This window comes from Clupea harengus, chromosome 3 (genome assembly GCF_900700415.2).
Source record: "Clupea harengus chromosome 3, Ch_v2.0.2, whole genome shotgun sequence".
In the NCBI taxonomy this organism is placed as follows: Eukaryota; Metazoa; Chordata; class Actinopteri; order Clupeiformes; family Clupeidae; genus Clupea; species Clupea harengus.
The window spans coordinates 8,595,376-8,608,162 of NC_045154.1; the positions used below are offsets into that span (position 1 = coordinate 8,595,376).

Sequence of the window (12,787 nt, forward strand, 5' to 3'; positions counted from 1 at the left end):
CACACATACCAGTCTTTTCATCTTTCTGTATAATACGAGGTAAAATCGTAAATAATTAAACAGGTTTTAAAAAAGACATTCAGCATCCTGTATGTCTTGAATCACAGTATATTTAGTTACAGAGTTACAAACAACATGTGCCTAGTTCTTGTTGAACATTTTGTCTGACCGTATTTCTTGTTGAACATATGTCTCTTGTTATGGCATGAGCCTGCAATGAAATCATACTACATTCTTGGAATTGTCCTTTATTTCCAGGTTGGGTAACCTGATTAAGATTTCTTGGAAGAATCCACAGGAAAATAACATTCCAATGATGGCAGGTAAGATAAGCTAAGGACATCATGAACAGAAACGACATAATGGACAGTGTTTGGATGAGATATGCCGAGCTGCCCATCTTGTAACATCAAAATTCATTCTGATGACGTAAATCAAAAGCATCTTTATACGTTTGTTAAACCATGATTTTGTGAACTTTAAACATGCTGAGTCATGAAGAGAAGTTCAAGGCGAATGAGCTGTTTTGTGTTTATTTGTTTGTTTGATTTTTGGTAGACCATGGTAACCCGTGTGATCCATCTGAAGCCCCTTTTTGCATGAATGGGGGGTCCTGCTTCAAGATCCCCTCTGTCTCCACGCCCACCTGTATGTAAGTAACACCAAAAACCCCATTCTCTAATGCCAGTCTCAGATCCCAACATGAGTGAAAGTCCCACAGACTTGCATATTCACACAGTGAATCATAGATGAAGTAATAACTTTATGATCATTAACTTACTATTCTAATCCCACTGACAGTCAGCTGCGTCACCATGGTAAGGTCCATTGGACAGTCAGCAAAGTTCCTTTGGAGTTGTGTTTGTGGGGAAAAGGTTCTATGCAGAATTGTGTAGCTTGTTTAAGAACACTGGAAGAGCTTTTGTTTCCAAAAGTTGTTTACAATATCAGATTCACCTGATAGTGCCTAACCCCAAAAGGTTTGTTATAAAGGCATGTCTTGCCATGTCTGTCCTTCGAGTGTTGGTTGGCAGTAGCGCCCAACATGTGTAAACTGCTTAGACTGATGTCTGGGGATTATTCTTAGTTATTCAGTCATGCACATTCATTCTGGTGTGAGGCCACCATGTCTTCTACAGATCTGAGAGTTCAAGCACTGTCTAATCTGACTTATGTGGTAATCAAGATATGTCTAACGTTCATATGTTCTATTACCCGTGTCCTCTACAATCTGTGTGTATGCTACTCTTGTGATGGATCTTCTATATGTGTGAACTACTCCAAAAAGTCAATTTGCCCAGTGTGTAATGTAGTGTGGTGTCGTAACTTCTCCCCAAAGTGTCACTTCTGCCTGTTCCGGCTCTCCTTCACATTACTCTTCTGCTGCTTCATTGCTTGGTGTCCTCCAGTAAGAGGCTATACGTTTTTAAGAAAAATACAACCTTCTCTCTGTGGCATGTTCACACTCCATCACCCTCTAATTTTGAAGCAAACACCTTAACGTCACTCTAGCTTTAAGCACTGATGAACTCTCCCACTTACTTTAACTACAAGCCCAGACTCGTGACATTAGATGAGGAGGATATGGAGAACACTCACGGCGCCCTCTTTCAGTGCGGACTCACACAAACAATGAGAGATCCTAGCCTGACTGACTGCTTTGCCTTTGCAGGTGCATTGATAACTACGAGGGAAGCCGATGTGAGCAGTCCCACATCTTCCAGGAGAGCATGGGATTGGACAGCAAGGAGTCTGGGATGATCGCAGCGGTGGTCATCATCATTCTGCTCATCACGGTGTTGCTAGCTGTCGTGATCTACTACACCTGCAAGTCAGTTTAGACTGCTCAGCAAAAAGAAACACACACACACACACACACACACACACACACACACACACACACACACACACACACGCATCAAAACTAATGCAAAATAATCATCTTTGGCTGGACTAGAGATTGACTAAAGTTGCTCCTGAGAATTTGTACGTGGCGAAACAAACACACATGCTCTCTAATTGCAACTACAGCAACAAACATTCAAACAATCCATGCTTCTTTTTCCCAAAACAAAACTGAAACAACATCCTCTCATGCTGTGGTGTCCTTTTCCTTTTCAGGCTGAAGAAGAGTAACGGACAAAGTCAGCCAGCCATTAAAGAGTACTGGAAGATCAAACCCAGGGAGCCAAGAGTATGACATCGCCTTGACCCTTGACCCTTGACCCTAAAGACACATTAAGGAACAGCTCTGGAGTTGAAGAGCTCCATGCACCCTGACACAGGTCTGAATTCAACTAGAGCTGGGATGGACTAAGCTTCCTAAAACAGACTGGCTACTTAAATATACTTTATATTTGGATTTAGTCATTTAATGTCATTTAGTGTATTTTATTCAAAGAGTCGCAGTGCGCAGTGCAGTGAATGAGCGCGTTTTGAAAGAGCTTCTTCTCTATATACCATGACCCTAGTTTTGCTAATGTTATGCTTTACCAATGGACATATTTGTCTCTTAAACTTGGTTGAATATCAACATTTAAAAAAAATATATTTTTAACATTTACTTCAGCATACTGAGGCTTTTAAAAGGCAGTCGTGTGACTTACCGGTATATATATCTGATGAGGGCTGAAGGTTATTTATGTTACTTATTGAATTTTACTGGATGATTATTTTGCACAAATGCATCTTATTTGTAAATAAGACCACGTAAGGTCCACTGTCTAAAATATACACTTGTACATAAGTAGGCATTTGTTTGATTGCAGAAGCATTAACCTGTAAGAACAATTGCAAACCAAAACCTTTGATTCACTTGCGCAACTTACACACAAACCTAAGTTCACACAACCAGTATATTGTTGGTTCCTATGCGTGTTCAGAAAAGGAATACTAATATGAAGGGCTATGATTGCAGGTAGGGCCTCCTTTTGACACACACTGACAGATGTTAGAGGCGCTACAGGGAACACAAGGTTCTTTCGCCATTAAATGTGTCTCAGAGTCAAAAGGTCAGTTCATCAGATTATGGCACCATTTTCAGATGAAAAGCAGACTTTACCCAAAAATTGAGTTCTGCTCCTACCTGTCTGATGCCAATAGACACCCCTGAAAATGTTTTCTTGTCATTAACCCACAAAATAAATGATCCACAATCATGGCAGCAACCAGAAAGAACAGCCACCATTCACTTTCATAGCACAACTGGTACATGTAGTTCTAACAGCATTAGGGTCGATTGATAATGCCAACTTAAGTGCATTTGATACAAATCACGTTGGCGAGAGCACTTACATCTGCCTCTCCTTCTTCATACTGTATTAGACCATTATAAGAACACGAGCTGCGGTTAAAGCAAATGACATGGTTGCTATATTAGACAACAGTTAACTGTTAACACAATATGCATATGTGTATGAATATGTATACTCACATTAGGCGGTTAATGCAGAGCACACCAGCAGAAGTATGTGTTACCTGCATAGGGCATTCACACTGACTGTTTATGATGTCGATCGCAAACGAAAATATGTGGTGAACATGGTGGAAATGAAACATGGTATATGGGCCAAAGAGAATCTTGGGAATGTGAGGAATGTGAAACAATGTTGACATGATGCAGGCATGTGAAACCATGTACTGGATTCACTTGTGTACAGTTTCTATATAAAGCATATGTATGTCTACAAATACATTGTATATATTAATTATAAATAATGATTCCATTTGAGGGATTTGTTTGTAGATGGTGATTTATTTGAAACAATGTTTATTAGGAGTCATGTCACAGTATGGGTGGTAGATATTGCATAGGAAAGAATCTGTTCAGTGTTGACAGATACTACTTTTTAAAGAAATAGAATTATTTGGTAACATTGCATGAGTTTGACATGTATTTCACAAAATTCCTAAACCCTTTTAAGGATCTTGTATTAAAAGGTTGTGTGTTTGTACCGTAAAAGCCACAACAGAAGCATATCATCTTATGCCCTCATCCCGGGGACGTCCCAGTGTGCTCTTCGGTTGTGCTACTGCACCATGAAGAGAGCATCTGCCAGGGCAGTGAGAATATGGAGAGAACTCACTTCACTGATTTCAATATGTGCTGACATAACTGACAATAACACTTGTGCACTTAGCTAGCCCTTCCCCCATAAATAGTAAGATAGTGTCTTCATCATTTTCCACTATGTAATATCTTCTGAGTTACTGACTTTAAAAAAAAAGATAAGGATATGATTATCTTTGCGGTGTGGTATGGGGAGTCAGCTTTCAGTTACTACAGCCATTGGAATCCCACCTAATAACCAAAGAGGCATTTATATGTTATATTTTCAAAAAGAAACACGAAACATGCTCTCTACCTCTCTGGCAGGACAGCCTCAGACAGATGAGCCCCCCTTCTGAGCTGGGTCCTGCTCAAAGGTTTGTGCTGCTGGCCACTCTTGCCGTGTGCTCACTCTAGGGAGTCAATGCCTCAGGCTTTGTAAAGCATCTTAAGAACATGCCCTTTGGACATGAAACAATATAAATACATACAATTGGACTACACTGGACAGTTCTGCTAGTCACTATGCTTTTACTATGTAATGAATCATTTAACATACACCTTTTTTGTTGTTATGATCAGATTTGTGGCTATTGTATGAGAGGTGTATTTTCATTTGTTAAAATACTGCAACCATACATTATTATTATTATTGTTATTACAAAAGCAAATGTCATTGTGATACTTGTGAAACTTGATGAGTTGCTTTATAAAGTGCAGACTGGTTGGCAAGAATTATTAATGATATGAAATACTGTTACTGGTTGGCAAGGATAACATTTACTGATATGAAATACTGCTACCACCTAGTGGTAGTATCTTGAAAAGAGTTGGAAACATTCTTTCCTCCAGTAAGCATATTGGTCTTGATTGACTGCATTCCTCGATCAATTATGTGCACAATGTACTTGTAATGCATGGATATGTCATCATAGATTTGATACTTTAATACTTTAGAGGAATGACACATACATAGCATTCAGAGATTACAACTTCCAGGATAACAGCTACCAGTCACTCTTTAATTGCCTGAACAGACTAGTCAACGTACAAAATAATCTAAAATATACAAAATATAAATTTAAAAAATACAGTGTGCTGAATCAGATTGAAAGTGTTTTAGGGAACCTGGCACAAGCACACGCACACGCACACGCACACGCACACGCACACGCACACACACACACACACAACCCCACCTCACTTGCTTCGGGCTTTATCAAACTCAAGGGCAATTTTCAATGCTGTGCTGTTTAGTCCCACAGACTGCATGTTGGTAATGATGGTGACCACCACTCCCTGAGGAAGAGTCCTGCCCTGTTCCCGGGGCCCTGTGACTGCCTTGCCACTAGACTCACTGGGCAGCACCAGCAGAACGCTACTGGCGCCCACAGCGCCCCCTGTGTGTGAGACATAGTGCCTGCGGCTCCGGCAATGGCCGTATTTCTGCAGCTTCTCCACCACCAGCCAGCCCTGCGCATAAAGACCGTCTTTGTCCCAGGAGGCCTCGGTCTTGTCCACTGGGGCCCAAATGGCCAGGGCCGTCTGGGGCTTGAGGAAGCCAGGTAAGACGCCACTGGGGCCCTTGAGGCTGGCCAGCTGGAAGCTGTAGAGAAGGGCGTTCCCAAAGAGAAGCAGATCCTCCGCGGTGGAGAGGAAACCACCTCCAGCCCACTTGTAGGAGTTGTCCACATACGGGCAATTCACCACGCGGCCTTTCTTATTGAGGTGGTAGTACCTGAGCAATGGGCATGAGAATGGTGGCAAAGGAAAGAAGGATAGAGAGAAAGCAATGGAGAGAGAGAGCGTCATCATCACACATGAGCTTACAAGGCCGGACCCCACAGCTTTCCCATTCTGGGTTATGGAGAAACTGATTCTCAGTGGCAGTCCTCCACAGTAAACAGAAGACGCCACATTACCACTCCACAGAGGTAAAGGTTTAATGTGGTCAGGGGGTTGCCTAGTGATTTCATATTAAACATATTTCAGTCATCCAAGTTGGTTTGATGACAAACTGTTGTTTCTTTTGTCAATTTTGAGCCTCAGCGTTCGTAATGAGAAAATCCTATTCTACTGCATTTTTATTAAACTCTATTTTGTTCTGTGGGATATTTTTTATGTTAAGATGAACATGGATTAACTCATCAGTATGAAAGTCTCACTTTAGGAAGGGCAGACTAGGCGGGAAGCAGTAACTTAGACATGATTCACTGATGTTAGCAAGTCAGCAATAAAGTCACGACACACATTCCAAGAAACCCCCGGTTAGGAGGGGGTCTCAGGGTCTCAGAGGATGTCAGGGGGTCTCAGGAGATCCAGACACCCACAGACACACACATTGACACATAAGCACACACACACACAAGGGTACTCAGGGGAGTTACAGAAGAGGGAGTAGTTAATTCTGATTGGTTTTGGCAAACAGCCAGATAGGACACATCCCACAGGTTACAGGCCTTAAAATGGCATGCAAAACGTTCATACAATGAGATCGAGCTAATCCATGGACCATCTCCTTATTGTAGCTTATTGATTACAATAATAAACCTCCAGATTTCTACATTCGGTCTCGGGTCTTCTGATTGAAAGAAAAGGTGTAGTGAGATCCCATTCTCGCCACAACAGTTCCATTCAGTGCTATTCTACACTATGCTAGCCCAGTCCAATCCAACAAATGTCATCCCTGTGCGTACTGTGGCTTACCTGGAGCGGCGATAGACGATGGGATCGTTCTCATCGGGGATGGTATTGAGCATGCCCAGTTCACGGAACATCTTGGCCATGTGATCGAGGAAGCTCTGGCCAGCTGCCCTCTCCACCACGGCACTCAGCAGGCTGAAGGCATGGGTGGAGTACAGGAAGGTGGTTCCTAGAGAAACAAACACAGAGGGGGGGGGGGGGGGGGGGATAAATCATCATTACATGGAGTATGCCCACTGCTGAATAATGTATTGCAATTGTACATGTTTAGTATACCCCTTCCACCAAACTGTCATAACCAGAGAAGGGATTTCTCATCCGTGTCACCTGGGAATGGATTGTATCCCACTGGCCCAACAGGGCAATACTTCACTAGCTTTTACAGGTCCTACAGTAACACTTGTTCATATAAAGATGAAAATAAAGATGTACCTGGTTTGTAAATAAGTGGGTCATTCTTGAAAAGGTCTAAAGCCTGGATGACATTTTCGAAGTGGTCTTTAAGGTAGTACTCTTCCTGTTCAAACTCTTTCTTTTTGTTGTCCTCTTTGGTCTTGTTGGTGCGATCATCCTCAGCTCTGGGTTTCTCTTTGCTCTCAGCACTATTTTTTCCCTCCTTGTCATTCTTTTCATGCGTCTTTATGCGGCCTTTGGCTTTCTCCTTGTCCTTCCTCACCTTCTTGGCATCCTTCTCGTAGTGACGAATACCACTCAGGTGAGACAGAATCAGCCGTGGCGTTATGGTGACCTGAACCCAAACCAAACAAAAAAGGAAATAAACATGTACAAAATACACAGTTCTTCTCATTTCCTCCCCACCATTTAAAATATCAGCACAAAAAATGCGTGTCCTATATGCATCTGTGTCCTAACATACCATACACACTCTGGACTTAATTGCGAATGTTGACATGACTCACGGCTTCTCCCTCAAATGTTTTCTCAGGGAATTCAGGCACGTATTTCTGGACAGGGGCATCGAGGTCCAGCATGCCCTCCTCCCACAGGCGGGCGGCAGCAGCGGCTGTGAGTGGCTTACTGATGCTGGCGATACGCATCACCGTGTCCGGACTGCAAAGCACTCGGTTCTCCAAATCAGCATAACCCATTCCTGAGGGAATAGTATACATTTCTAAAGGTCTCACAAAAGACTACTGATGGTAGCACATTTGACTAGACGTAATGGCACATGTGAAACATGCACACCCACACACAGAACACACCTTCAGTCCAAACCCGAGCGCCATCCACGGACACACCAATCACCATGCCTGGCGCTCCCACCTCATCCTGTGTCACAAAAAAGAGGCACGAGTGATAAAGTATTTAGACTAGTGATAGGGTAGATACAAACTATATATCGGCTAAAACTATTTCGAAATACAAATGCTTAACCCATATACCTGTACCTTTATCCGTCGAACCAGATCTCTACTAATTTCTATGGCTTCAGCATATTTCAAATCTGTTTGAGGCTCGTTGGCTGTCTCGGCATTGCAAGGTTCGCTGTTATATGCTTGGTGTTTTAACCCAAAGGCTAAAACAAACCCGGCCCCTAAACCTAAAATCCAAAACTTCGACCTTATTTTAGCAAACGTCTTGTATAAACTCGGTCGTTTAAGTTCCACGTATGCTCTCGTCTGTTGTTGGTAAAGAACGCCTTTAACCAGCTTGCTAGAGTAGTTTGTTCGGGTTGTCAACAAAGGATAAGAGCGAAATCTTCCAGGACAGCCTTTACATCTGACGTGCATATGTTCCAGGAATAATAGTAAAACACGCGACATAGTCACTAGATCTCCTAAATGTGTATATTGGACAAATAAGACCACAGCAGTACTACTTTAGGTCAAAGGCTGCTAGTTCTGTTAATCGAATTGTAACAGGCAAGGCGAATCGATTCACTTCGATCTAGACATCAACAGTTGAATGCTGATGTAATCGTTCTTGAATCGTGCCTGAGTCGTTTTAAGGGGCTGATTTCCTGGACATGGATTAAGTGTAGCCTAAAGAACATTAAAATGAAGATCTCCACTGAAAAGATTTAAGTCTAGAACTAGGCTCAATCCATGTCCGGGAAACCGGACCAATAACCATAAAAATCATTAGTCGTATTGTACGTTTTTTGGCTTCTAAAAGTATTTTTGTGTATTTTTTTCTTCTCTTGCCTATTTTAATTATGTAGGCTATATAATACAGAAATCAGCAGTATTGGTAGGTGTAGCTGTATTAGGCCTACTAGTCAATATCATAGGTGAAGAAATGCATGGGCCCATACAAAGTCTTTCATTTCTATTAACTTGGCCTTTACATAAAAAAAAAACTATGCCCAGATTATCTCGGGAGTAATTATAAAATACTATATATACTCATACTAAAATTCTTAAACTACACCCAGTAGGGGTTAGCTTTTTAATTCGCATGTGGCATCAGGAATCAATGCCAACAGTATTTCCTCCTGGTGTCGCTGTTTCCACGCCTGCTCCATAATTAACTCCCTCGCTTTCTACTTTTCCTCAAAGAGTACTGTCACATGCCGTTCATGGCATAAACTATAGGGTCATAGACTCATAGGCTTACAAAGACATTAATCACTACTCTGGGAAGCAAACTAATCCTAATAATCATCTAGCCAAGTTAGCATTTAGTAAGTTATGCTGCAAAACTAACACATGTCTAGAACAAAACATAGCTATTCACTGAATCAGAGAGATCTCATTTCAGATTATGCCATGCAAAAATTAGCAGCCAATGTTGCTTTGCATGTCAGTCAAGAAGGCCCTTACATTCAAAGAAAGTGGTCACCAGCCAAGTTCACACACAATGTAGGCCTAACTTTATGACAATATATTCAAAAGTCGGCTGGTAAGACTAATACATCCCTGCATTTCTAACAATGTTATTAAAATATTAAATTGCAAAACATTTTCTTCTGAGCTTTTTGACCACTTTTCAATTGTTCTGGTAAACTGTCTCTTCTTTGTTTTCTTCTCCATGATCATCCAGACACTCCTTAGAAATGGTTACAGCCAGTTGTGCTCTGTTGTGTATCCTGCCTCCCTTGCTATCCTAACTTAAATTAGCATGCACCGTGTCAGCCAACCATAACTAAACATAATCCATCAAAACTAAATGGAAACAAAATACCCATACACCTTGGTGGGCAGCCTCTTCCTTTCCTTCTATATAATATTATGCTAATACTGATACTGAGAAAGAGGCCATCAAATTGATGTTTACTAACCAAATGTTTCTCTCTTTTGTGACTTTTGCCCGCAAATTGTGATGGTTGTGGAAATATTGTTCCTCATCACCATATCCATTAAGTACATATACATACATTAGCGGCCAAACTCTACCCACTTACTGTCTCTTTCTTCCCCTCCTAGTCTACACTATCTTTGCTGTGGGATGCTGCGGTAGTCTCTCCACCTGATGCACTTGCAGAAGCCCTCCGCCTACCACTACTCACCCCCACCACACTGTCACACAATTATTCTACCCCATAATCTGTGCTAGCATTTACCTGCAATGTAAATGATTGCCACCATCAACATAGTTTTCTGTTCTTTTACTCTACTTACCCTTGTAATAGTAACGAGCACACTGTATACCCACTAAGCTGTTCTACAATACTTGAATACTCTCCCCCCATCTTATCCTCTATCAATTTTGTATGTATCATATATATACCATGTTATGTTTGTACATTTGTGTACATTTACCACATGTATGCTAGCATGCTCATCCTGATTCATGTATGATTTCATTTGTCATGTTTCCCCTCCCCTTCTTTCTCCATCTCTACCCGGCTGGCTCCAGCAGATGCCCCCCCCCCCCGCGCGCGCTTTCCTTGCCCGTCGCCATTGTGCTTGCTTTAAGGGGGTTCAGGCCTTGGGCTCTGTTTTATTCTTTTGGTGTTATATAAATAAAATCGAATTGAATTATATTATTGATGAATTCAATAATGCTCTTCCTACCGTATAAATAATTTTTCAATATGCTTGGTGTTTCAATCCAACTTAGGGTGACCCAACAAAGCACAATCACACCAGAGCATATTAGTAGGACCATGACTGCTCCAGAGTGAGTGTGACTGCTACTATATTGGGCAACTTTCAGGAGGCGTACCACACAGACTTCAAGAAAGGAACGCTACAGAGCAGTCACGTGTGTGCCACTGAAGGTTAGTATCTGTCCTTACCCGTTTACACTGGCAATGGGAAAGTGTTTGGAAAGCCTTAACACTGATAAGCTTTTTTTCCCATTATATCCTCCCAGACCTAAATAGAACTTGACCTTGCCTTTATTGCAAAATGTACCCAGTTGAAACCACAGAGTGACCACTTCAAGAACAATCACAATAAGTGGGAATATGAGCGAGTGAACAATGGACCCAAGAGCCCTGAGGTTTTATGGCTTGAGCACGACAAACCTTAAAACATCTTCAATGAAAACACCAAGATGAATTTGATACCCCCAATGTTCAAGGTCAGCTTGTACAGAAGAACAGAAACAGATTTTACGTACGCTGTCTGAACTTTTTAATAAGGCATTAAAGGTGACCAGGCGCTGTGCTATAAACAACACCCTGTAATTACCTGCCATCCCTGCATGCAGCCCAAACACTTAGCTGCCACACTAATGGAAGATTAACAGCTAGATTAGATTCTATAATATGACTTGTATAAATATCGCCCTCTTCTCCTTGACCTCTTCATGCACAGCGCTCAGAGGCTGGCCGTGGGAATCGGCTTCATTTTCAGCTGAGAGGAAGCCCAGGCCAAGACTAAATGTCATAAAAAGGGGAGATGTGCTCAGTAGATTTAGCTAACAGTTGAGCGTTAGGGTACCGCTATCATACCCAACTGGATGGGCAAAAGCAGCACAGGTTCTGACATCTTATGCCAGTGGTTCCCAACCTTGGGGTCGTGACCCCTAGTGGGGTCGCATGGAATTGAAATGGGGTCGCCTGAAATAGTAAGTGATCAATACAAAAACATATAAATAATTGTTTTTATTATAAAAATAAAAACACCACACACAATTCAAAACAACCCCTCATAAAAATCGAATTAAAATAAAATGCGGGCACTCGGCATATCTTGATTCACACGACCACACATATCAACATAAACATAACATCAAACATAAACCGCGCGCAAAGTAAGCTAGCTAGCAAGAAAATCAGAGCGAGAGAAATACAATTAAGAAAATGGAAAGATTTCACCCACGCGAGTCGCCAACATCTTCAAGTGAAACTCAGAAACAGACACCAAAAAGACAGCGAAAATGTGATGAAACCTTCCTTCAGTATGGATTTACTAGCATAACTGAAAACAACGAGGAGAAGCCTAAATGTCCTGTCTACCGAGAGCATGAAACCCAACAAGCTCAAAAGACATTTTGAGACAACACATAAAGAATATGTGGGGGAACCAAAATCTTTCTTGATAGAACGCAACAGGGGCTGCATTCGCGAGTGGCGGTGGAGGAATTCTGGTTTGGCGCAAGAGAAGAGTACCCCGAGATCTCACAGTGTGCTTTAAAACTGTTGGTTCCTTTTGGAAGCACATATTTGTGTGAAGCCGGATTTAGTGCTCTTGTGTGCATGAAATCAAAGTACCGTTCGCAACTGGATGTAACGGCAGAGATGAGATGCACTCTGTCTACTATACCACCCAACTTTGCACATGTCTCGCTGCAGCCTTTCAAGCTCACCCGTCCCATTAAATATGGTGAGCCCATATTTAGCTCATATTTGTAGCCTACTTAGCCTTGTCATTGTTTGTTCAGAATGAATTAATTTGCAGCCCATAAAATCCTCACTTAATGTGGTCTAAAATGAACGTTTACTTGCAACATAGTTTGTAATTCTATTAGGCCTACTTGATTGAAAACAAATATTTTTTTGCAAAAAATTGTCAGTGTTTTGAATATCTGGGGTCACTACAGCTTTGTGATGTCAAAGTGGGGTCACAAGCCAAAAAAGGTTGGGAACCACTGTCTTATGCAATGATGGTCTTCAATCCAAGAAAA

At 41.7% G+C, this 12,787-nt stretch overlaps 2 protein-coding genes across 3 annotated transcripts; one reads left to right on the top strand and one right to left on the bottom strand.

Annotated features, from left to right (window-relative positions):
* Nucleotides 1-316: 316 nt before the first annotated feature.
* Nucleotides 317-1,892, top strand: LOC116219110 (pro-neuregulin-4, membrane-bound isoform). The gene is made up of 3 exons (XM_031562068.1): nucleotides 317-323; nucleotides 559-652; nucleotides 1,673-1,892. The coding sequence occupies exons 1-3, from the start codon at nucleotides 317-319 to the stop codon at nucleotides 1,839-1,841; spliced, it is 270 nt and encodes an 89-aa protein (XP_031417928.1). The 3' UTR covers nucleotides 1,842-1,892.
* Nucleotides 1,893-3,738: 1,846 nt separating this feature from the next.
* lactb (lactamase, beta) lies at nucleotides 3,739-8,649 on the bottom strand. 2 transcript variants are annotated; one of them, XM_031564466.2, is made up of 6 exons: nucleotides 8,161-8,649; nucleotides 7,975-8,041; nucleotides 7,672-7,862; nucleotides 7,184-7,499; nucleotides 6,755-6,920; nucleotides 3,739-5,786 (listed from the first exon to the last, which is right to left on the bottom strand). In XM_031564466.2, the coding sequence occupies exons 1-6, from the start codon at nucleotides 8,533-8,535 to the stop codon at nucleotides 5,249-5,251; spliced, it is 1,653 nt and encodes a 550-aa protein (XP_031420326.1). In that variant the 5' UTR covers nucleotides 8,536-8,649; the 3' UTR covers nucleotides 3,739-5,248. The 2 variants fall into 2 exon arrangements, with proteins under 2 accessions (XP_031420326.1, XP_012689044.2); XM_012833590.3 differs by having other exon boundaries at nucleotides 8,155-8,648.
* Between the last annotated feature and the right edge of the window lie 4,138 nt (nucleotides 8,650-12,787).